The sequence below is a fragment of the Nelumbo nucifera genome, chromosome 1 (assembly GCF_055504915.1).
Source record: "Nelumbo nucifera cultivar China Antique chromosome 1, China Antique-T2T, whole genome shotgun sequence".
In the NCBI taxonomy this organism is placed as follows: Eukaryota; Viridiplantae; Streptophyta; class Magnoliopsida; order Proteales; family Nelumbonaceae; genus Nelumbo; species Nelumbo nucifera.
The window spans coordinates 89,825,108-89,847,175 of NC_142649.1; the positions used below are offsets into that span (position 1 = coordinate 89,825,108).

Sequence of the window (22,068 nt, forward strand, 5' to 3'; positions counted from 1 at the left end):
CAACGAAACATGAACACGCTCAATAGCAACCCAAACTCAAATCAGATCACCCAAAACGATGTTGTCCATGGAGTCCAGCTTCTATCAGGGCAGGCTCTTTCCTCCGATCGCCGGTAATAGTTGTTGGTCGCCGCTGGTTGGAGAGAGGAATCAATTTGACAAGAAAGGAACGAGAAGTGGACAATTAAACGAAATATTACAAGTTTTGTACGGAATTCAAATAGTCTAACGAGGTGAAAGACACGTGGCACATCCTGCTGCACGAACGGTGTAAGTATAGAGCCTGTCCTGATAAAAAGCAGACTTTGGCGATCTACCAAGTGCCAAGTGTCCTGATAAAAACATCTCCGTACTTGAAAATATTTATTGGGAAGATATTCTCGATGCACGGCTGAAGCGTGCTGTGAGGAGTAAATCCAATCTCTGCAAGTGTGGCAATGCAGTGCAGTACTGCCTGCTGAAAACTCAATCGGTGGAGTATGGCTTCAATCAGAGCAAGCCCATGCTTATACAGTTCAACAGCCTCTTGTAACCTGAATATCTAAGCATGAAATAAAGTACATAAGTGGGAAATATTCCCAATGCAAAGCTGTAAAGGTTATTCAAATAGATTTTGCTCTGACTGAAGCTGAACTTCAATCCATGCAATCCGTTCAAACAGCCTTTATAGTCTTACATTGAAAATATCTCCTCACGAAATAAACCACACAAGTTCGAAGATATTCCAAATGCAAGGTGAACCATTCAAACAGCCTTTATAGCCTTCCATTGGGAACATCTCCCCATAAAATAAATTACATAAATACAGAGATATTCCCAATACAAGGCTGTAAAGGCTATTCGAACAGTCTTGCATTGCCTGCTACTTAGGGTTGCAAGTCAAGCCAGGTTAGATCAAGTTGAGACCAACCCCAAGTTCTAAACCCACCCTAACCCTAACTAAATTCCTTCGGCCCTAACCCAACCCAAAGTCAATTTTGGGTTGGGTTGGGCTCGTCTTCCCATCCTTTAAAACCTTATAGAATTTCTCGATTTTAGATATCAACTCAACTTTCACTACATATATTAATCCTATATTTCATTAGCATTTGTTTGTTGACGTTACTTTTTTTGTTTATTTAGTACAAAATTTAGAAAAACAAGTGTTAAAAATAACTAGTTTATTATGAGTTATAACTTGCAATAGATCTTTCTTGGATGGCAAACATAGAGGAGATAAGAATAAAATTTTCAAAAAACATAAAATAATGTTATTAAGGTTTTAGTCTTTCTAATTAGGATTAAGTGAAGTGATTATCTTAAAAGAAATACATGATACTATATGGTGGGGGCTATACAAATATCATGCATCTAAACAAATCAATGTATATTAAATATTACATATAACATATATTTGGATGACATGTACTATAGAGTTGGGTTCGGATTGGATCGGGTTGACTAAGGGGTCAACCCTAACCCAACCTGAAATAAAGTCGGGTTCATGAATTTCAACCCTAATCCTAGCCCTAACCCAAACGTCAACCCAACCCAACCCAACCCAACTTTTTCGGGTTGGGTTTGGGCCAACCCGGCCCCAAGTTGCAGCCTTACTGCTACTACTACCATTTCCTCGTTTTGTTCACGTTGTTTCACGGGTGGCATTAAGCTTTCTTGCCTTCCACAACAGTACACTACATAGGATGGCTGTGAATATTAATCACCCAAACAAGCAGCTTTTAGATAAGAAATCTTATTCGGACCAGCAAATGGTGAAACCCCACAATCTAGTTCAGCCTGTTGATAGAGGAAGACAAAAAAACAGAGGATTGAGAAGATTAAATTAAATAACAATACAAGACTGGAGAGCAGGTAAGGATGGAGTAATAAACAGATACGTATAACTATACCAGGAGGGGTAAAAATGAAAAATTTTTTCCTGCTCATTATCTAGGATGATTTTATATACAATATACAATACAACAGGTTGGCGAGGGCAGAGACCCAGAAATAAAATGAAGGAACAAAAAAAACCAATAAATTGAAGAGGCATGGGGAAAAAAGGCGGTATCCCATCCAGTTGATCAGGGATTTCCTGCATACCTTCAAAACCATCACAATACAGGATCCAAAAAAGAGACATATCTGCTCTGCTGCTACGTTTGAGAAGATGGTGAAGTGGCTTCCTCAGGTCTGCGTACTGAATCTACTGATTGCCCAGTGGCACCTGATGATCTGTCTGACACCCTGACATTATACCTCTCATAAACCTTCTCACGGTTCTCTGACCACCAAATTTCTGCTTGGTGCTCTCCAAATCTTCTGCGGCTGTAGTAGATGCATTTCCAAATTAGTTGCAACATTACAAATGCTAGCTTTCAGACCTAATCTAGTTCTACAAGACCATATCATGGCGATATGTTCACAAAGATCATTTCCGTTTTCTGACAAATTCATAAATGATAAATAAGGGGCCTTAATACAGAACAGGTATTCCCACCACACACACACAAGATAAGAAAATATGGATGTTTGAGCCCAAGTACCTGAAGCGCACTCTCTTTAGATCTCTAGTTCCATCACGTAGGGCCACAAGTGTTATATATACACCAGGTTCATATTGTTCGATCCATTCAGCCTCAACTTGATGGCTATTTCCTGTTAGAGAGACACTCCTGGATTTCATACCATTCTCACCATTCTGGAAAGGCTCAGGCTCCCTGCCATCAGCATCAGGTCTACTATTGCTACTATCATGTATCCCTCCATTACCATTCTGCAATCCCATGTCTGCATGGTCATCCATCCCGTTGGAAGCTAGAACTCCCTGATTTTGTAGGCAGGCATTGGTTTCTTGGGCTCCGGGTACATTCCTCGGCAAATGAACCTGACCTGGAGTTCCATTCATGGCACCACATACGACTCCTGTGGTAGAAGCCAAAAGAGTATCATGGGTTGCACCAGATCTTGAGTTGAGCTCTCCATTTACATCAGGATGATGAATGCCATTTGGATCCAGGCCATTTGGTAGGTAGACTGGCCTCAAGCTTTCAGTCTCATAGGCCCCAGGTGGAAGCCTCTCAGCCATGTCTTTGAGCTGGGCGATGGTAAAAGGGATAATTAATAAAAAAAACATAGTACCAGTTGCAGACTAAAACAATAAACATTTCTTGCATATTTATGTTTAAACTTAAAGCAACGAATCATGTAAAATATGAAAATAAAAATGAAAAGAAGTTTATGGTTTCTTTGTTTCTTTAGTTTTATTATTTACTTATGATCACTTATAGCTGCAACCAACATTGGGTAATGACCTTTTATTTATAATATTAATGCTTGCATAGATGAACATGTAACTTATTCCCTTCTTATTCAGTAGATACGTAATACCATACTTCTCCCCCAACACCTATTAATGGATTCAATGGGAATTAATTGTCTAAGAAGAGAAAATTTATTTAAACTAGTACAGTAATGACTCAAGAAAAGACGACTGAAAAAAAGGAGCCATTACCCAGTGATGGTCCAAAATATCCAGGCTCTTGGGAGGGGTAGACTGGATGTGAACCTAACTTTTATTAGTAACCATTCTTAAACTTAAACATGCATTTCCGTGTTTATTAGCTTGAGGCTTACCATGGCACCAAGTACCCTGGTAAGGGAAAATTGATATCATGGCTACCATTTCAGTGTTGCATTGGCACAAATCCTTTTTTACGCAAATCCAATGGTTGAAGGAGAAACCTTATTAATGGCAGGAAAACTTCTTTAGACAAGGAAGACTTATAGTGGTTGGGGACCCATTTTAAACCATATATTTAAATGCATAAAACCAACAGCAACAGACAGAGGTACCTACCTAAGAGCATGTATATTGGAATCAGGACAAAAAGCATATTTTAGGTAACTTCAAAGTGCACCAACCAAAACTGGTACAAATTGCACCTTAACCGGAGACTTGTTTTTTTATGAGTAATGCTCAAACCTTATCCATGAAAAGAAGAGGAAACTCTTATCCACTAGAAAGAACCAGTGAGAAGGACACCACAACAGTAAGAAACAAAACAGCATAGAGATTAGACAGAAATAAAAGCACCTTAAACAATGGTTAGTGACATAAATTTGTCAGTACTCAATGAATTGGTATAAAAGGGTAGACTAATCCATCAATCCTGTTAATTAGGATTTTTTTTGATACACCTGTTAATTAGGATTTAGGCATTTCTTTTCTGATCATCACCAATTTTTGTCATATGGATGATTGAGATGGCAAATCCAGGCCATCAATCAGATAGGGGAACTTCTAAATTGGCTATTAATTCACTTACCCAATCTACAGCTTCATATTCCACCTCATATATCCCAAGTAAGAATAGCTCCATTAAGGCTATATTTGTCTGTACATAAAATGGGCATAATTTTTTCTGCCCGAAATATTCCAGCTATTACTTCTGCAGTGTTGTTTTTCACCACTTGTAATTTGTTTTATGTAAATGGCAAGGAAAAAATAGTTTCTATTGTAAAATGGTCAAAATTATAGCTCAAATATTTTCAGCCCGAAAAAAAAAAAAAAAAAAAAAAAAAAAATCCATCCATTTCACATTGTAGCAAACAGAGCCTAAGTTTCACTATTCTAATTCAATAAAAAACAATGACCACAAAGAATGGCCTACTTTGAACCAAGGTTTTAAAAGGCTAAAAGCAGAGGCAAGGCATAAGAGAGAGAGAGAGAGAGAGAGAGAGAGTGAAACTAAATTTCCTCCTTTTTTTGAGAACAGGTAACAGGAAATTATCTTTTTAAAATTACATACCTTTTAATATGAATCTTATGTTTTTGAAACATTATTTTGTATTTTGTTTATGTTTACAACTTTCTCTACCCAAATCAAATGATCTGTCAGTTCATTTACACATATTTTAGTTTATTCATACTTTTTTTTTTTTTGAAAAAGGCAAGGTAATATATATATTAAACCGCAAAAATTATGAAGGATATACAATCAGCCTGATTCCCTGTACAATGAGAAACTGTACTAAAGGAAAAACAACCCCTAGACCCACACAAAAAAGAGCCCAACATGCAAATACAAACAAAGAAACTATCCAAAAAAGAGATCTTTGTTATTGATCAAAAGAAAAAAGAGCTTGTATGTCTAGATTTAAAGAGTGAGTGGTTAGTCAGCGACGAACACAGCATGCCCATGATATTTTTAAGAACTTCCTCTTTTGTATGCCCATGATATTTTTAAGAGCTTGTATGTCTAGATTTAGAGGTTTCTGTACTTCTGTTGCACAGGGGACAACTTTCATCCTGCACTTGAATGCCTCTTCTGACTAGGATATCTCTGGTCTGAATTCTGTCTAGCACCGCTGACGACACAAAGAATGATACCTTAGAAGGGACATTTCTTTTCCAAATCTTCTTATCTGGGAAAGCATAAGGCTCCTCCCTTGTCAAGCTGTTATAGAAGGATCTGACAGAGAAAATACCTGAATTTTCAAACTTTCATTTCCTTTTGTCCTCAGTTCCGTTTAGTCTGACATTATATAAAGATTGCAGCAAGCTTGAGAATGAGTTTATCTCCCAATTATTCAGATTTCTCTGCAAAAGGGGGTTCCATATACTCCATTCTGTCATTCCATATAATCAGCCACTGTTGCATTCTTGTCCACTGCTATCTCGAAAAGAGCAGGAATCTGTCCTTCAGCAGGCCACCTTCACACCAGAAATCCTTCCATACCAATACTCCATTCTGTCATTCCACATAATCAGCCACTGTTGCATTCTTGTCCACTGCTATCTCGAAAAGAGCAGGAAATCTGTCCTTTAGCAGGCCACCTTCACACCAGAAATCCTTCCAGAAGAGAATCCTTTGACCATTCCCAACCTCATACTTAATTCCTTGTAAGAACTGAGAATCAATTTTTTGAACTGCCTTCCATACTGAGCAACCATATGAGAATCTAGAGTTCTCAGTCTCCCAATCTCTTGCTGTAGGACTATACTTTGCTGAAATTTACTTCCTTCACAAACTGTTTGGCTGATTATTATACCTCCAAAGCCATTTTCCAAGCATTGCTGTATTTACTTCCCTTAGTTTTGTAATGCCCATACATATTGTTAGAGTTTATGTTTTATTTACGTGTCTGGGGACATGGGCAGAGTTCCCATGTTTGAGCAAGGATAATCGTGTCCGTCCCCTTTGACAACTTGCATAGGGATAGACTTGTAATTATGCTCTATGTCTAACAGAATATATATATATATATGACACGTCACTAGATGGGGACTAATTTATAAGTCTCCACCTAACGGGAACTGGAACTCTTTCTCTATGTTCTCTGTTTCTCTCTCTTCTGTATGATCTTCAATAATATTCTTGAATCTGAACCATTATTACAAATACATACATAATATAAGATCAAAATATAACTTTATTTGCAATTTCTTCATGGGTTTGGTATAAATGTCATTTCCCTCATAGCCAATTTGCATATATATTTCTTTATAATATGATTTCCATGTTTTTAAAATTTTATAACAATTTCCTTTTAAATTTATAACCTTCTCTACCTAAATGAAATAATCTATTTAATATATATAGTTTTTTCTTATAAACTAATTTATAAATATGTTTCGTTGAATATTTTCTATTATCCAGAAGAGAAAGTGAAGAGAAGAGAGAAGAGAGAAAGAAGGGGAGAAAAGAGAGATCTGTGAGCAAAACTTGGTGCTGGCAGTGCCAGCTTTTTGGTATTTATATTAGGGCAACCATAACATAATATAAAAGAGGGAGAATTACAATAGTACCCCTGCAATACTAAACAGAAATAAAAACAAGAGACAAACAGCCTATAAACAGCCTTTTAACACTCCCACTCAAGTTGGGATATAGATGTCAATCATGCCCAACTTGTCACATAGATCATTATGCCACAAGTGATGTAACCCTTTTGTGAAGATCATAGTTTTCAAGGCGCCAAGGCGAGGCTACGAGATAGGGGGTGCCATGTCACCTAGTCACCCGCCCAAGCAATGGATTTTCATAAGAAAAGTATAAAATTCATGTTAAACGTAAAGAAAATCAACATCTTCCAACATATTCATGAGAAGAAAAATAAGAAAAAAAAAGAAAATTCAAAAAATATAGGGGCGGAACCCCTATTTCTGTTATAGGAAAAGAAGAGAAGAAAAGGTGGGAGAAGAAAAAGAAGTGTTGTGTTTAGACAACATTTTAAGTTCTTACTTATTAGTTCAGGTTTTGAAGTCATTAATGATTCAATATAGCGTTTGGCAATGTTTGTGTTGATTAAACCCTAACACACAAAATGATTATTTTAGTTTAATAATGTCTATTTTATAATTATAACCTCAAAAAGTTAAGAATATAAAAGTTTTTTATAACACACTATAGAAAATTGCTTGGCGATTAGGCGAGGCGAGCTCCCAAGGGCACCTCGTCGCCTAGGCATCAACTTGACAACTATGCTTGCACCAAGCAAAACTAAATTTTGATGGGAGTGGCATGAGTAATCCAGGGATTCTAGATATAAATGGAGCATTCAGGGATCAGGGACCTCTTCTTGTATTTGATTAAGTCTTTAATAAATGTTGTGTTATATATATATATATATATAGAGAGAGAGAGAGAGAGTCTACAAGATCACCATTCAAGAAAGTGTTTCTGATATCCAATTGATGGAGATCCCAATCAAGGTTTAACAACCAGAGCTAAAAGGACTCTGATAGAATTAAACTTAGCAACCAGGGCAAAAGTCTCTCCATAATCTACTACATACACTTGAGTGAACCCTTTCGCCACTAAACAAACTTTATACCCTTCCATTGTGCCATCTACCCTTTGCTTCAATGTAAACACCCACTTACACCCCAAGGGTTCCTTTCCTTCAAGAAGATCCACCAACTTCCATGTATCATTTTTGTGCAAAGTACGGGTTTTCACATTAAATGTCAAACCGACCAAACCAGTCCGACTCAACCTGAGTTGGCCAGTTTTTCAAAACCACCGATTGGTTTCGGCTTGTATGAGAAAATAAACTAACAACTCAGTTCGGTAACCAAACCGATCCTATATGTTTAAGTAATTATCAATGTTTTAAAATGCAGAGGCGTTCCACTACCTAGAGGCGTGAGGCATAGTTTAGAACGCAAGAGGTGTAAGCCTCCCGAACACAAAGAGGCATAAGCCTCCTTAAGAGGAGGGAGGTTAGGAGGAGGATGTAGAGGAAAGGGGGATCTCATTTTTTTCTTTACTTTTAATAAAATATTTTATATTAAGAAGAATAAAGATGCATAACATTAGTTGAAAGGGGGGGAGGGTCTTTAGCTATTGTATCTTAATCTCTCTGTTATTAATGAAAGACTTTTACTAATCAAAAAAAAAGGGAGAGAAGGAAGAAGAGGAGAGAAAACAGAAATTTGGGGTTCAAAAGGTTGGGTTGGCGGCACCAGCATTAGTATTTATACTAGGGCAACCCAATACATAATGAAAAAAGAAAATTACAAAAGTGCCCCTACTGCACTAAAGCATAAACTAACAATAGTTTTAACACAAATAAAATGCATTGTCAACAACAGTTTTGTTTTCTAATCGTTAACAGATCACAAAACTTCTATCAAAAGTAAGACGATTTTCCAACTACAATGGGCACAAAAGTACTCCAACCATCAACTCACCCAAGTTGATAAAATTAGCTTACATACAAGTGGGATGAGGCAAAAAGGCAATTAGTTGCATCCAAAATTTCTTGAGACGTGAGAACAATTTTGCCCACACCATTAGTGCAATAATTGATTATTTACCTAAAATTTTCTATCACAATTTTGCTATCCAAGCAAGTAGCACATAATTTAGTTATTTATGATGTTTTCCCATATATTGTATCTTCATTTTGGTGCTCCACCCTTTTGCTTCACCTTCCATTAGTGTACCACTTTGATTTGATGGATAATTTTTCAAGAAAACAGAACAGGCAAAAGGGATATATTGAAGAATCATGTTGTCAATCAAAGCCATCCAATAACCCATGGATTGGCCACACATTATTCATTCCCTCAATCCACCAGTCCTATACCCTCTTTGTTATTGGCACTTCCCCAAACTATTCAGGTCTAGCTCAGACATCAGAGTGCTGAATAGTTAGAGGTGTAAAGTGGGTCGGGCTGGCACGGCACGGCACAGCCCGCGGGCGGTTTGTGCAAGCCGTGCCGTGCTGGTCCGTGGGCTGTGCCACCCTCCCCGGTGAAAAATTTGGGGGTCAGTCCAGCACGGCCCATGGCCCAGGTCCGTGTCGTGTCGTGGGCCAGGTTGGGTCGTGCATCGGGCCAAAGCTTTTAAAAAAAAAAAAATTGACAAAAAACTTGAAATTTTAATTTTATATGAATTTTGTGTATACAATTGCTTATATATACAATATTTAAATAAATTAGTATAATAAAATTTAAAAAATTATTTATTTTATTAATATATTATATACTATATATTATTATATAATTATAATTTATATAATATTATATAAATATAAAAATAATATATATGGGTTGTGTCAAGCCGTGCCGACCTACGGACCACGGGCGGCACGAGCTACTCAGTTTTATAAGTGCCATCACAAAATAAAATTGGATTAATTAAGTAGAAATTACGAATCAAATATTGAAATTTTTTGTAAAATTCAATATTTTGTGAAGTATTGAATTTTTTTGCAAAATTACTTTATTAGACAAATCTTAGGCATCATTAGGGGTGGCAACGAGACGAGCTTTTCACGAGCTACTCGAGCTCAGCTCGACTCAATTTCAGCCGAGCTCAAGCCTAATAGAGCTCGGCTCGTGAGGCTCGTGAGTTGTCTTGAAGGCTCGCGAGTTTGTATATATATATATAATAAAATTATTATAATTCTTAATTTTTTAAATATCAAATAAAAAATATTTTTATATATAATTTTTTATTTTTATAAAATGTTTTCTCAAAATCGAGCTCGAGCCAAGCTGAGCTCAAGCTTACGAGATTTTGACTCGAGCCGAGCTCAAGCTCAAGGTTCTAACTCGAACCGAGCTCGAGCCTTGTACTATTCGGCTTGGCTCGACTCGAATCCACCCCTAGGCATCATTAATTTTTTTGTGAAATATTGAATTTTTAGTAAATTCTTTTTATTAATGCTTTTAGAAACTAATGATTTTGAGAAACCAACTCACATCTTACTATTCTAGTACATCTTTATTTTATTATTTCCACCAAAAACTGATTTACTATTTATAGTAAATCAAAAAATTAGTAATTGCTAGGACATTTATATATAGAATTTATTTTAGGTTAATTTCTACAAGTATCCTTTAAAAAAAAGATAAAGTATAATTGTATTAAAGATCAAAAAGTATACATTCTTTACATATACACATTCCAATCATTAAAATTTCTTCTACAATAGGGAGGGGCCCAAGTGAGAGAATCTCTCTTTAACATGATAAGAGTCCACTGAAATCTCCTTATTGTTGGCCACTCTAAACAAGTCAGGGAACATATCTTTTAAGACCCTATCCTCACACCATGGGTCTTTCAGAATTTTAGTCTTCTAGCATTCCTTATTTTATTTAGATGTAGTAGATCAGGGGATATCAATTTTCCTCTTCCCTTTCTATTAAGAGTCTTGGCAATTCTAGAATCAGATTTAAGGTAAAAAGTTTTTTTTTTCTTTGTTATTATTCCCATTTTTCTTTCTTGAGAGAAATAACCACTAGGGGTTTTCTTTGAAGATAAAATAAAAATTTTATTAAATGAAAAACACAATTACAAAGGAAGGTGACAAGCAATGACCCGAGGGGAAGCAAAACAGAGGCCCAAGTAAAGAAAACCCCAAACAAGGATAATCATTGTGACCCAGCTAAAAGAAAGAAACCATACTGCAACACTAAGGCAAAACCCAGACCCTACCAACCAATATTGACCCTACCAACCATACTGCAACACCTGCCAGAAACCCACACCTACTGCCCAAACCCAACCAAGACTCCCACTCAAAAAACTCTTCTTATCAGATTTTTGAGAGCAATCTTCTAGTCGCCTTTTCTCTGATCTTTTGTATTTTTTGACGAGCTTAGGCCCATGCCATATAAGCCTCCTTTTATCCGTACAAAGACTTTTGAAACTGGAACTTTCTGTTGACTTTTTATATTCTTTTGAGCTCTTAATCTCCTAACTGTATTAAGTGTTTTCATGGCTTCTTCCAGACTCCTCTCTGGTTTTTGACCCCTATTTGAAACCAACATCCCCTCAGATAAATCCTCCTGCTTCTTGAAAGCATCCCCGCCATCGCTAGTCGCCCCACCGTCTCCTACAATCACTTCCTTTTCAGAATTGTTGGAATTGCCATCAAGCACTGGAATTGCACTTACTCTCTTTTTCCCCATTTTTGTCATCTACCGATCTGAATGCTTCCTTGGCGAACTCCTCCCCTCCTAAGAAAAACAGCCCCAGAATTTTGCGGACTTCCATTTCCTTGTTTATCACTTTCTATAAATCACAATTCTTCTCTACCTCATGGACCTCATCCATCGTAAGCTCTTCTTCATCAGCCTTCCCTGAACTTCCTTCTCTACTTTCTTCTAAGGGGAAAGTTCTGTACCACTAGGGGTTTCTCCAACGCCTGTTTTATTCGATCCACTTTAAGGATTATTGAAATAACCAACTAGCTTTATCACTGAGACCCACTATCTTGACAGGATAGGTTAGCTTTCCTTTCTGACTCATAATCGATACTTCCAAAGCTATTCACAAACTGTTCAAGGATGTTCCTCACAATACTTAATTTGATCCCTGTCGCATTGGTTATCCAATTGTTGGTACACCGAGGGTTATCCTTAGGGATGATCAAGGGCTCGGCCAGACCAGGCCCAGGCTGGGCTTAGCACCCATAGTAAGGGCTATAGCCTGGGCATGGCACAGCCTGGACCCTAGACCCAAAATATAAGACCAGGCCCAGGCCGGATTCCGAGCCTATAAATATAGAATGGTAAATTGCTGAAACCTCCCCTGAAGTTTGGTAATTGCAATCACCTCCCCTGAACTTTCTAACAGAATTGCAAGTAGACCCCCTCTATTAGAATCCTCTAACAAGAGGCACAAAAATGTCCAAAATACCCATGCAATTACTATTGAGGATTTGAGGCTGGTTTCTGCAGAAAAAACAATACAAACTTTATAAACAACAAAAAAATAGAGAATTTAAAGTTGCAGCTCTACCTTTTGAGTAATTGATATGAAGGGCAAATTTGGAAAATATATCAATTTCAGAAAAAGGACTGGAAGGGTTTGGGCTAGCGATTCATATGAAGAGAAAATTTGGAAATTAAACATTTTGGTCAAAAATAACTGCATGGGTATTTTGGGCATTTTCATGCCTCTTTTTAGAAGATTCTAACAAAGGACTTGCAACTATATCAGAAAGTTTAGGGGAGGTGATTGCAAATACCAACTTCAGGGGAGGTTTCAGCAATTTACCCAATATAAAATTAAATATATACAATATTTTATACTATATCACATATGATATATGCTTAAAATTTATGTTATACATTAATAATATAGCATGTTATATATAGTATGCATTATAGGTGTTTTTTTTTGAGAAAAGGTTAACCAGATTTCATTAAAAAAAAGCAGGCAGTACATGAGCAGACGTACTACACAGAAGAAAGAAAACCCAAACAGCTAAATAGAAAAATTACAGGGGGGGAAGCCTATTGCTGTACAGATTCTCTAGTCTTGCTCCAATTTTAGCTAATCCATCTGCAATATGATTCAACTCCCTCGATATCCACACCAAGTTTGCGTTTAGATTTTCCAAGGAGTCTCTTGCCTCAGCCAGATAATGTCATAATGACTCAACCTCCAAGGGCCCCCCTCCTTGTCCTTCAGCTATTTAATGGTATAAGCAGAATATCCTACAATAGATAAGTTCTGAATGCCAAATCTTTTTATTATTCTGATTCCGGTGAGAGCAGCCATAACTTCAGCCTTTGTTGAGTCAGCATAACTGATTGAGGCACTAAAAACCCAACAGATATAGGTGTTATATTATAATATTTATATATAATATAAAATATAACATAAAATAATACATATATTTAAATGTGTGTGGATCGGTCCTGAACACAAAACCTAGGCCCAAAGCTGGAAATTTCTTGGCCAAGCTATAAATGATCACCCCTGGTTATCCTCCATTTTTGCATACAATCAATTACAATACCTTAGCTCTCAGTCTTTGTGGGAGTTGAAAGCTGTTTTCCCTCCTGGGTGGATTGTTTTTTCTACCAGGAGACTGTTGTACTATGATTTTCTTCTATCAATAAATTCATGACTTTATGTTTCAAAAAAAAAACTCAAATATAATACTTTTCTCCAAAACAAGGCAACTCCGAGGCATTTGTTTGTTGGTCAGATTTATTACATGTCTTCCAAGGAAAACAAAATAGGAGTAACTCGATTCACATCAGGGTCTTCCAGAGAATTATAGCTAAAGCTGATTCTATGCTGGGGATAGGATGGCGTAGTTGGGGGGAACAGGGTCCATGGCTATTGTGATCCCATCATAGTTGTAGAACATCTTGTTCCAATGGTTGCTTAGATCCGCCAATCAGAATGCAAATGCCTTAATCTAAAAGCAGGGTCTTTAGAGATGAGTTTTATTCCAGATCCAAATCTATGTTGTATTGTTGTGAGTGTTGATCCTTCTCAATAAAACCACATTCTTAGCAATTAAAAGGAGATGGTCATATTATGGTTGAAAAGCATAAATCATGATCCAACTAATTAACCATTCAAGTCAAAAACCTCAAGGGGAAAAATAGAAGACGAGACTGGTTGGTCTACAAAGTTCTTTTAAATTTCCACTTTAAAAAAGGTCCAGAAACTGGTTTTTTAAGTGATCTGATTCAAGATCAATGAAAGAACATATATACTTACAAGACAACAGAGGAAAAGAGTACAAGTATAAAACTATAAATAGGAAAATTACCTGTGCAGTAAGGGATTTTATAACTTCTTTTGCAGCTTTGGATTTGGCAGATTCTTCTGCAGCCAGTGCAAGAGCTTCTTGAGCTTTCTTAGCTGATTTCTGCAGCTCAAATTCTTGTAGTTCACACCGTTGTCTCAAGCTATCAACCTAAACCATGTCCACAATAAAACCCATGATAATGGTAAGAAGTCTATTTTGCATCTGATGCTTAATAAGCAAAACAAAGAGAGTAATCTACCTGGGCACGTAATTTCTGCACTTCTTGACTCAAACGCTCATTTGTTTTCTTCAAGCTATCTGCAATACTTTTGGAAAAAGAAAGACCTGATGTTGTAGGAATAGGTGTTGCAGAACGAGGTGGGCTAGGTTTCCTAGAGAAAGGTGATACCGCCCTTGAACTGATTGTAGAATGACCTACTGATGTGAGTACTGGTTTTGGAGCTGTGCGGCGCAGGTCAGTGCTAGTAAACAAAGCAAGATCCTTTAGCTGCAACAAAGTGGGTGCTTGGGAAGAACGAACAAGAGAGAAAGTGTCAACCTTCTTTCCATGTTTGAATGCTTTGCTATCTAGCTGTTTAATCAAATCCATATTGGTAGGCATTGCAGACTTGGATAGTCTAATCTCAGCTTTGTCTAACTTGTCTTTATTTTCACCCGAAAGTCTGGGTATGGCATTCCTTTTGTTATTAGTACCTCCTGGTTCTGACACCTTGTTCAGTTTGGCATAACAAGAATCACACACACGATATGGCTTACCAGAATTTGGAGCTAGGGCTGCTCCTAAAGCTTTTCTAGAGCTACAGGAGTGGCAGTGTACCAGTCCACAGTTATAGCAATTGTGCTTCTTTCGAGTAAACCCAAATGCCTGTCTACAAGCTGAGCACTGAGACTGCTCTGCCCCTGCTACCCATTTATGGAGGCATATAGCTGCTGTGTAGTTTGAACCACAAGCAATATATTTAACATGTCTATCCTTTAAAGCTTCTACCAATGTTGGTGTTTTCCGATCCTCAATATCTCCATGGCCCAGTCTTCCATTGGCTCCCTTTCCCCATGTGTAAACCTCATTCCGTGATGTTAGCACTGCCACATGATATGCACCACAAGCAACTTCTTCAACACAGTCCCCTGCAAGCTTATCTTCCACCAAGCAAGGCAGCTTCCCATCAGAATGGGGATTGCCAAGCTGGCCATAAACTGAACTTCCCATGGTAAAAACATGCCCTGATGTTGTCAAGCCAACAGTTAAACTGTGCCCACAAGCAACCTTGTGAAAATTATATTCAATGAGAGAAGGCACACATGTGGGTTTTAACCGAGATTCTTTGTCTCCATGACCAAGGCGATTCTTGTCCCCATCGCCCCAAGTAAATAATTTCCCTGATGAAATACTTGCACTAGACTGTGTCACAATAACCTCCACCACAGCAGCAGTATGCCACACACCACAGGCAACAGCAATTGTCCTCAATCCTGCAAGAGAATCCACTTCTCTTGGATATGCAACACTTTCCCTGTTACCATGGCCCAAAACACCAAATGTTCCATCACCAAAGGTGAATAGCTGCCCTGTAGATGTTATCAAGGCTGTGTGCCATGGACCACATGTAAGTGAAGCAACCTGAAGTCCCTCCAATGGACCAGAAACTCTCTTGGGTATCCAGTGGCTGACATCAGTACCATGACCAAGCAACCCAGCATTATGTGTGCCATCTCCCCATGTATAAAGTTCACCAGCCAGGGTAACAGCACAAGTATGGAACTCTCCACAGGCAACAAAATCAACATAGGAGACTGCTAGTGATTCAACCAGATGAGGCTGAACAACATCTTTCCCGATTCCATGGCCAAGTCGTCCACCAGACTCTTCACCCCATGTAAAAACCTCTCCTTGCCTTGTGACTAGTGCAGCATGTCTAACACCACAAGCTATATGATGAACATCCAAAACTATATTGGACTCTAATGGTCTAGGGAGAAGCACATCAGCCCTCGTGCTGAAAGGATTTACAGTTTTATCAGCCCCAGCCTTGACAAAATTATCACATATAACCTCACCACATATGTATACATCGCCTAAAGCATCGCAATCATCCTGAGCAGAACCATGGCTAGATGTACTTGGAGCACTTGAAACACTAACTCGAAAAACCTCTGAAGCAGATCCCTTTACTTGCATATTTGTGTGATCCAATGCTACATGTGATCTGTCAGAATGCACTGAACTCTCAGGACAACTTTTAGGGAAAGTACTGTTGGAACCAACGGATGTCTCCGGAGAGCTAATATCTTGTGTGGCACTGACTGAACTGTCACTGGGGCTATTGGATGTCAGATCTCTACCATCCTGAAACAAAGCAAGCACAAAACCATGGATCATGAATGACTCACAGCTGAAAAAGATGACAGCAACATGCTATCTAAAGAAATATATGATAAACAAAACAACAGTACTGTGTCACACTAAACTGTATTGATACAATTCCTAACAAAAACCTTAATATTCACAACTCACTTCCAGGATAATATTCAGGTCTTCCAATTTGAAGAATCTGAACTATATTTGGCTTGGGCCCAATCAAAATTTAATAACTTCTTTTTTTGTGAAGGTAGATAAGATGACTGAATTAATTAATTCTTAACCCAACCAGACCCAAAAATGCTAAGATTTGAAAGGCTAAGGCATGAAAATCAGCATCTAAATGTTTTTATCTTTTATCAAATTGAGATGGAGAATGGTTGGAGAAATATTACAATGTCTGCAAGAGGTAATGCAGAGAAAAGAACAGAATAATTTTAAAAGTTAAAGACCACAAGAGGTTCCAATATGTATAGTTACATCAAAAGAAAGTCCTCCATCACTCCATCCATCAATTTTTGAACGTCCACATTGACTGGAAGAAACCAGTGCCTTGAGGCCTGCAATCCACACCTCAGCCTCAACTTTGTCCTTGCAAATCTGAAAACCAACAATGTATAATGAGATCCTTGATTTATGACAATTAGTTTAAGAAATCTCAAAAAAAAAAAAACAATCACATATTCACAAATAGGAATTCAGATAATTACACTAACCAGATCAAGGGATCGCTTTCCATTGTCGTATATAAGAGAAAAAGACAGGTATTCCTTCTCAGGGCACAAATACCGTTTGAAAACAGACTACCACATACCAACAATGAAAAATTTAGTTCCAAGAATTTAGTGCTAGATGTTTTTTTTTCTTTTAATCAGCATGGTATAGATTGAATAAGTACAAAGAATATCTCACAGTTCTTTGTCCAGGAACAACTTTTGAAACAGAAGCTAACTTTAATTTCCTTTCTCCACCACTTGAAAACCAGATCAAAGATGATTCATCCTGTGAATTTCAGATACAAGAGCAGTAACAAATATAAAGTCAAGCTTTCTAGATAAGGAGAATACAAAGGTACACTTCATGAAATCATGGATTGGAACAATAATGAATATGAAACTGAAAATGCTATTGAAAAGGATACTTGAATATGTTACATGTTCAATAAAAATAACAAATCCTCTTCTAAGCTATCCTATTTTTCCTTTACTCCATATCTTTTCAAATTAGAATACTACCTACCAATAAGAAATCACAGTTATGAATGGTTATCATGGCAGAGAACTTGAGATTCTAAATGGCATACACTGAGAGGCCCCTGTATATAAGCCCATCTATAGATTCAATACAACATTCAGAACTCTTGGACTTGGCCTCCTAAGCTAACAACTAACTATGAACCAACTGGTGTGCAACCTATCCATCATATCACAAGTGCCAATTTTATGAGCATACATGATATTTTATCAGATGCAGAAGTGGAGCTCATTAAATCACTTCAAAATTTAGCACAGGATACACTCTATGTAGAAGTAGAACCAATAAAAGAGTTATGCCTAACTGCATCTTAAACACAATAGAAACTGTAGTAAATGTTTAAAACAAACTTATATTCCATCTCAAAAACAAGGATCCACAGGATCCAGAATCCCTAAAATATTATTTTAAGTCCTAAGATTTTGTATAATATAATAAAAAATCTAAAATCAGACCCTAAGATCAATAATCATGTCAAGCCCTTGAATTTAACATAAAAAATGAGTCCTGTAAAAGATTCATCCACAAAGTTTCAACCTCCAGATAGGACCTAAGCACACCATCCATTATAACATTCAACAAGATAGAAAAAGAAAGACAAAAAGTAAATATGCAATATAATCCATCAAAACAAATCTGAAGAAAAACTGATTGGGGTAATAAACTTACATTTGAAAGTCTAAATGGGCAAAACTTTGGCTTTCCTTTACGACCATACTTTAGAAGTTGAGCACCTTTCTTCAAAGCAGTTAATGCCTGTAGAAGGTAGAAAAGATAATTGAGACCTTGAAACAGAATTTTCAGCAAATAGTAGGAGAAAGAAGGCATAGTTGAGTTGAAACATAACTTTTTGCATTAAATATTTGTTTGATCAATGATTTTCGGCATAAAATATTTAATGCTGCCATGGAACATTGCATCAGCACAGAAATTAACAAAGTACATCAGGTTGAAATGCCTCCATGAAGAGCACATACATGAAACAGTATACTCTACATTACTCCCTTATTATTATAATAAAGATACATTGCTTATTAAAAATATTACGTTGGACATACCTCCATCAGAAGATTAAACAGATTACATATTTATTAGGAAATGCAGAAAAAGAAAAAGAAAGCATGGATGGGAATTGGATGTAAATACATAACCAAAAATGATCAAAGAAATATGGATCCACCATTCATGACTATCAAAATGAAGTTAGATGTCAAACTCCCTTTTTTTATCAGCACCAACCTCCTAATAATTGAAACTCCATATTAACAACATTGAGGAAACTTGTTGCCCCAAAACAGTCATGCTCCATGGTAGTGAGAGTGACCTGACTTTCTCATGTGAAGGCCATAAAGGTTTGCATCTTGAGAAGGACAATAATAATAATGGATGCAAGTAAACAAAACAAACAAAAGAAAAAGAGAAGTTCTCAGGGGTGAGGAATGTAGCAATTCATCCATAAAATATAACCATTCTTATGGGGATGCGATAATTGCTCAAGACCTAAAGCCTCCAGCACAAAGCTTCCCAGGTGTTCCTCTACTCTTCTCTCGATTCATTTGCAACAAAAATGAACTAGCTAGCAGGAGGTTTTTTCCTTAATCTTTGGTAGTATCTCATATCAAGCACAACCAACAGACTATCATATGTCATATTTGCTATCACTTCCAAAATTCTGTACAGTCCATAATCTACTCTGCATCTCAGTATCTTCTTCCAAATCTTTAAACACACCCACAGGATCATACAGATACTCTGACCTGCCTGGCAACATTTCCAGCACTGGTTTTATTGTCCTTGTGTTCCCAACACTATTTAAGGAACTTAGAGGCTAACAGAATGACAATTAAATTCAGTATATGATCTTCAAACTCTGAATGCATTTAGGCATAATGTAAATGAATGTAAGAGACACTATATATTGGGAGAGAACTCCTAGATTTCAATTTCAAGAAAAAGCATAAAATTCAATGGTCTTATAAATCGAAATGCAAACAAAATCATGACATTCTCCTAGCAAGTACAGATGAATCTAGCATCCAGTAGGAAAGATCAAGAAAATATAGAATGTAATAAGAAGGTCAAACTCATTTTGATAAATCACATTATGAAAACTGTCCATTGAAATTCTGTTTCAGTTGTGACTTTAGTTGTCTGAGACTGATAGACGCCTTTAACTTGTTAACCAACCCACTTCTGACTCGTCCTTGCTACAAGTGGTTCATATCATACATTCTTTCTCACAGATTCCTTATCTTCTCTCCACTTCTTATAGCCTAAATTACCGCATGTACCACAGTAATCCATTTGGATTCTTTTTCCTCAGCTACTCTCCATGCCCAATCTCCCGGGTCATCTCCCTCTTTTTCCATAGAACCCGCAGACATGCTAATTAAAATGGACAAGGAGGTTTTTAACGTTTCATTACAGCCATAAAAATAGTTCTACATGTCTAAGGAACTTTTTCAACAAAAGAACATAACCTCAGTAACCCACATTTATATCTTAATGTTATGATCAAAACACCCTCCCCATCAAGCTCAAATGGTAATCCATAGTCTTCATTTCATCATTATAATTACTTCGTTCAAGTACTTCTACATCATCTACTTCACGACCCAAAATCCACTACTGCAATCATTCTGTCTAGATTGGTATTGAAGGAGAGAACCAGAAATCAAGAAACAATAAATAGTAAAAAAATCCAATCTCTGCAACAAAAGAACGGAACTTTCCACGAGACTCACCTGCTCGACGTCTCGTTCCGCATTTCCGTAGCTAACAAGATCTGCCATTCCATGTGAGAGACTCTCCAAACCACCACCCGCATCGATCGTTCAAGAGTTTCAGTCATCATAGATGACAGACTTGACCGTGAACTACCATCAATGTTCAACTCCAGATAAAAAAGAAAAAGAAAAAGAAACTCCTCACGTCTCCCCCCAAAACGATGAAAACAGTCGAATAAGAACAAGTCAAGCAGTCATAAGCCTCAGAAAAACGAAGCTTTGCGGATCTGCAAGTCTCCTGTAATCTGAAACCAAAATCCAGTGAACCCAAACCCTAAAAGCTCCATCGAATATGAAGTCTTGGAACAGTTCTCCTTTTATTTGTGATTCATTTAGTCCTTTTGATGCTGAGAAATGAGAGCTGTTCTGAGTTGTAATAGTTGAAATCTGAAACCGTTTTGGACTGGAGATGAAGTGTCTTTGAAGTTGACGCCGCTAGAAAAGACTGAAGAGAAGCGATATCTCGACAAGCAAGAACAATTTCGCGGGGGAGAGAATATCGGTTTTCGGACAGGATTTCCGGCGAAAACCGGAGTTCCCGTCGTCGGAAAACCGGGCGCAGTAAACGGAGGGAAAGGGCAAGAGGAGAAAATCTCTGAAGGGAAGCAAGGAGAATGGGATTTAACTCCGCGGTCGCGTCCGTGGAAGTACTAGTCAAAGATGAGAAAACATGGAATCGCCGAATCGCCTGAGTAAATGAAAAAATTAAAATTAAAAGTGCACCACAATTTTATTTTTTTTCTGATTTTGATAAATAATATATTTTGAGTTTTTTACTGGGTATATCGGAATCGTGTTTGAATGGAGTTTCGGCCTTTCGAGTCGTATCGGTGCTTTACAGAAATTGTCAATTGATGAAAGGTAACGTTATGATACTTCACTTTTCGTGAAATTGGTCTTGATTTTACAAAAGTACCCTTGGAACGAGGAATGCATTGAAATTGCAGCTCAGATTGGCAGGCCAGTTCATGGTAACGAACTGACGATGGGCTTTGGACCCACAAACGGATATCTTTATCTGTCAAGGAATCGCAGCCGTCCGATAGGTAGACTTTCTTTTTCTTTTTTCTTTTTCTTTTTTTTTTTTTTTTTTTTTTTTTTGCGATTGTTCAAAGGGAATGAGATCTGCTGATGAGGATTTAGATCTTAGAGATCTCGCTTGTGGGGCCCTCTGAATGAAGGGTCTTGTGACATCGACCAACAAGTCGTCTCATGCTGGTGTTGCAGACGACAGCATCGTAAAGGATGTTTGGATTTGATGTGATCTCACGGTTTGGCCGGTTACATGAGGAAATTGATTGAGTGGGAGATGCTTCCAGTGAGCTCCCTTCTGAAACCGTACATTTAGAATCTGGATAACTCCGTCCACAACGTTGTGTTGACGTGATTTTCTCTTAGAGAGATCTGACGGTTAGGGATGCCTGAGTTTTATATGAGGCTCGCACTGAATCATGATAATCATTTATAGACCCTGCTGAAATGCAAAAAAGCTAACTTCCGAATCTAAACAATATGAGTGGCTTGACTCAATTCGAGCTTAGTGTAGACAAAACAATGTGATAAAGTCTCATACAAATACAAATATGTACAGGTTCTACAACATATATTTGTATTTGTATTTGGGAAGATTACAAATATAGTGCAAATATAATGTTT

At 37.4% G+C, this 22,068-nt stretch overlaps 1 protein-coding gene across 2 annotated transcripts; it reads right to left on the minus strand.

Moving 5' to 3' along the window:
* Positions 1 to 1,636: 1,636 nt before the first annotated feature.
* LOC104588850 (PH, RCC1 and FYVE domains-containing protein 1-like) lies at positions 1,637 to 21,098 on the minus strand. 2 transcript variants are annotated; one of them, XR_733862.3, is made up of 10 exons: positions 20,371 to 21,098; positions 18,296 to 18,382; positions 17,285 to 17,374; positions 17,089 to 17,175; positions 16,853 to 16,972; positions 14,252 to 16,360; positions 14,014 to 14,160; positions 2,526 to 3,076; positions 2,083 to 2,307; positions 1,637 to 1,776 (listed from the first exon to the last, which is right to left on the minus strand). XR_733862.3 is itself a non-coding variant. In XM_010246973.3 (9 exons), exons 1-9 carry the CDS (start codon positions 20,416 to 20,418, stop codon positions 2,136 to 2,138), a joined length of 3,411 nt encoding a protein of 1,136 aa, XP_010245275.1. In that variant the 5' UTR covers positions 20,419 to 21,098; the 3' UTR covers positions 1,859 to 2,135. The 2 variants fall into 2 exon arrangements, 1 of the variants encoding a protein (XP_010245275.1); XM_010246973.3 differs by lacking the exon at positions 1,637 to 1,776 and having other exon boundaries at positions 1,859 to 2,307.
* Between the last annotated feature and the right edge of the window lie 970 nt (positions 21,099 to 22,068).

Coding starts and splice junctions, on each gene's coding strand:
- LOC104588850 (XM_010246973.3), bottom strand. CDS start 20,418: ATGGCAGATCTTGTTAGCTACGGAAATGCGGAACGAGACGTCGAGCAG. Junction 16,973..17,088: donor GAAAGCGATCCCTTGATCTG/GTTAGTGTAATT, acceptor GTTGGTTTTCAG/ATTTGCAAGGACAAAGTTGA. Junction 2,308..2,525: donor CTAAAGAGAGTGCGCTTCAG/GTACTTGGGCTC, acceptor CATCTACTACAG/CCGCAGAAGATTTGGAGAGC.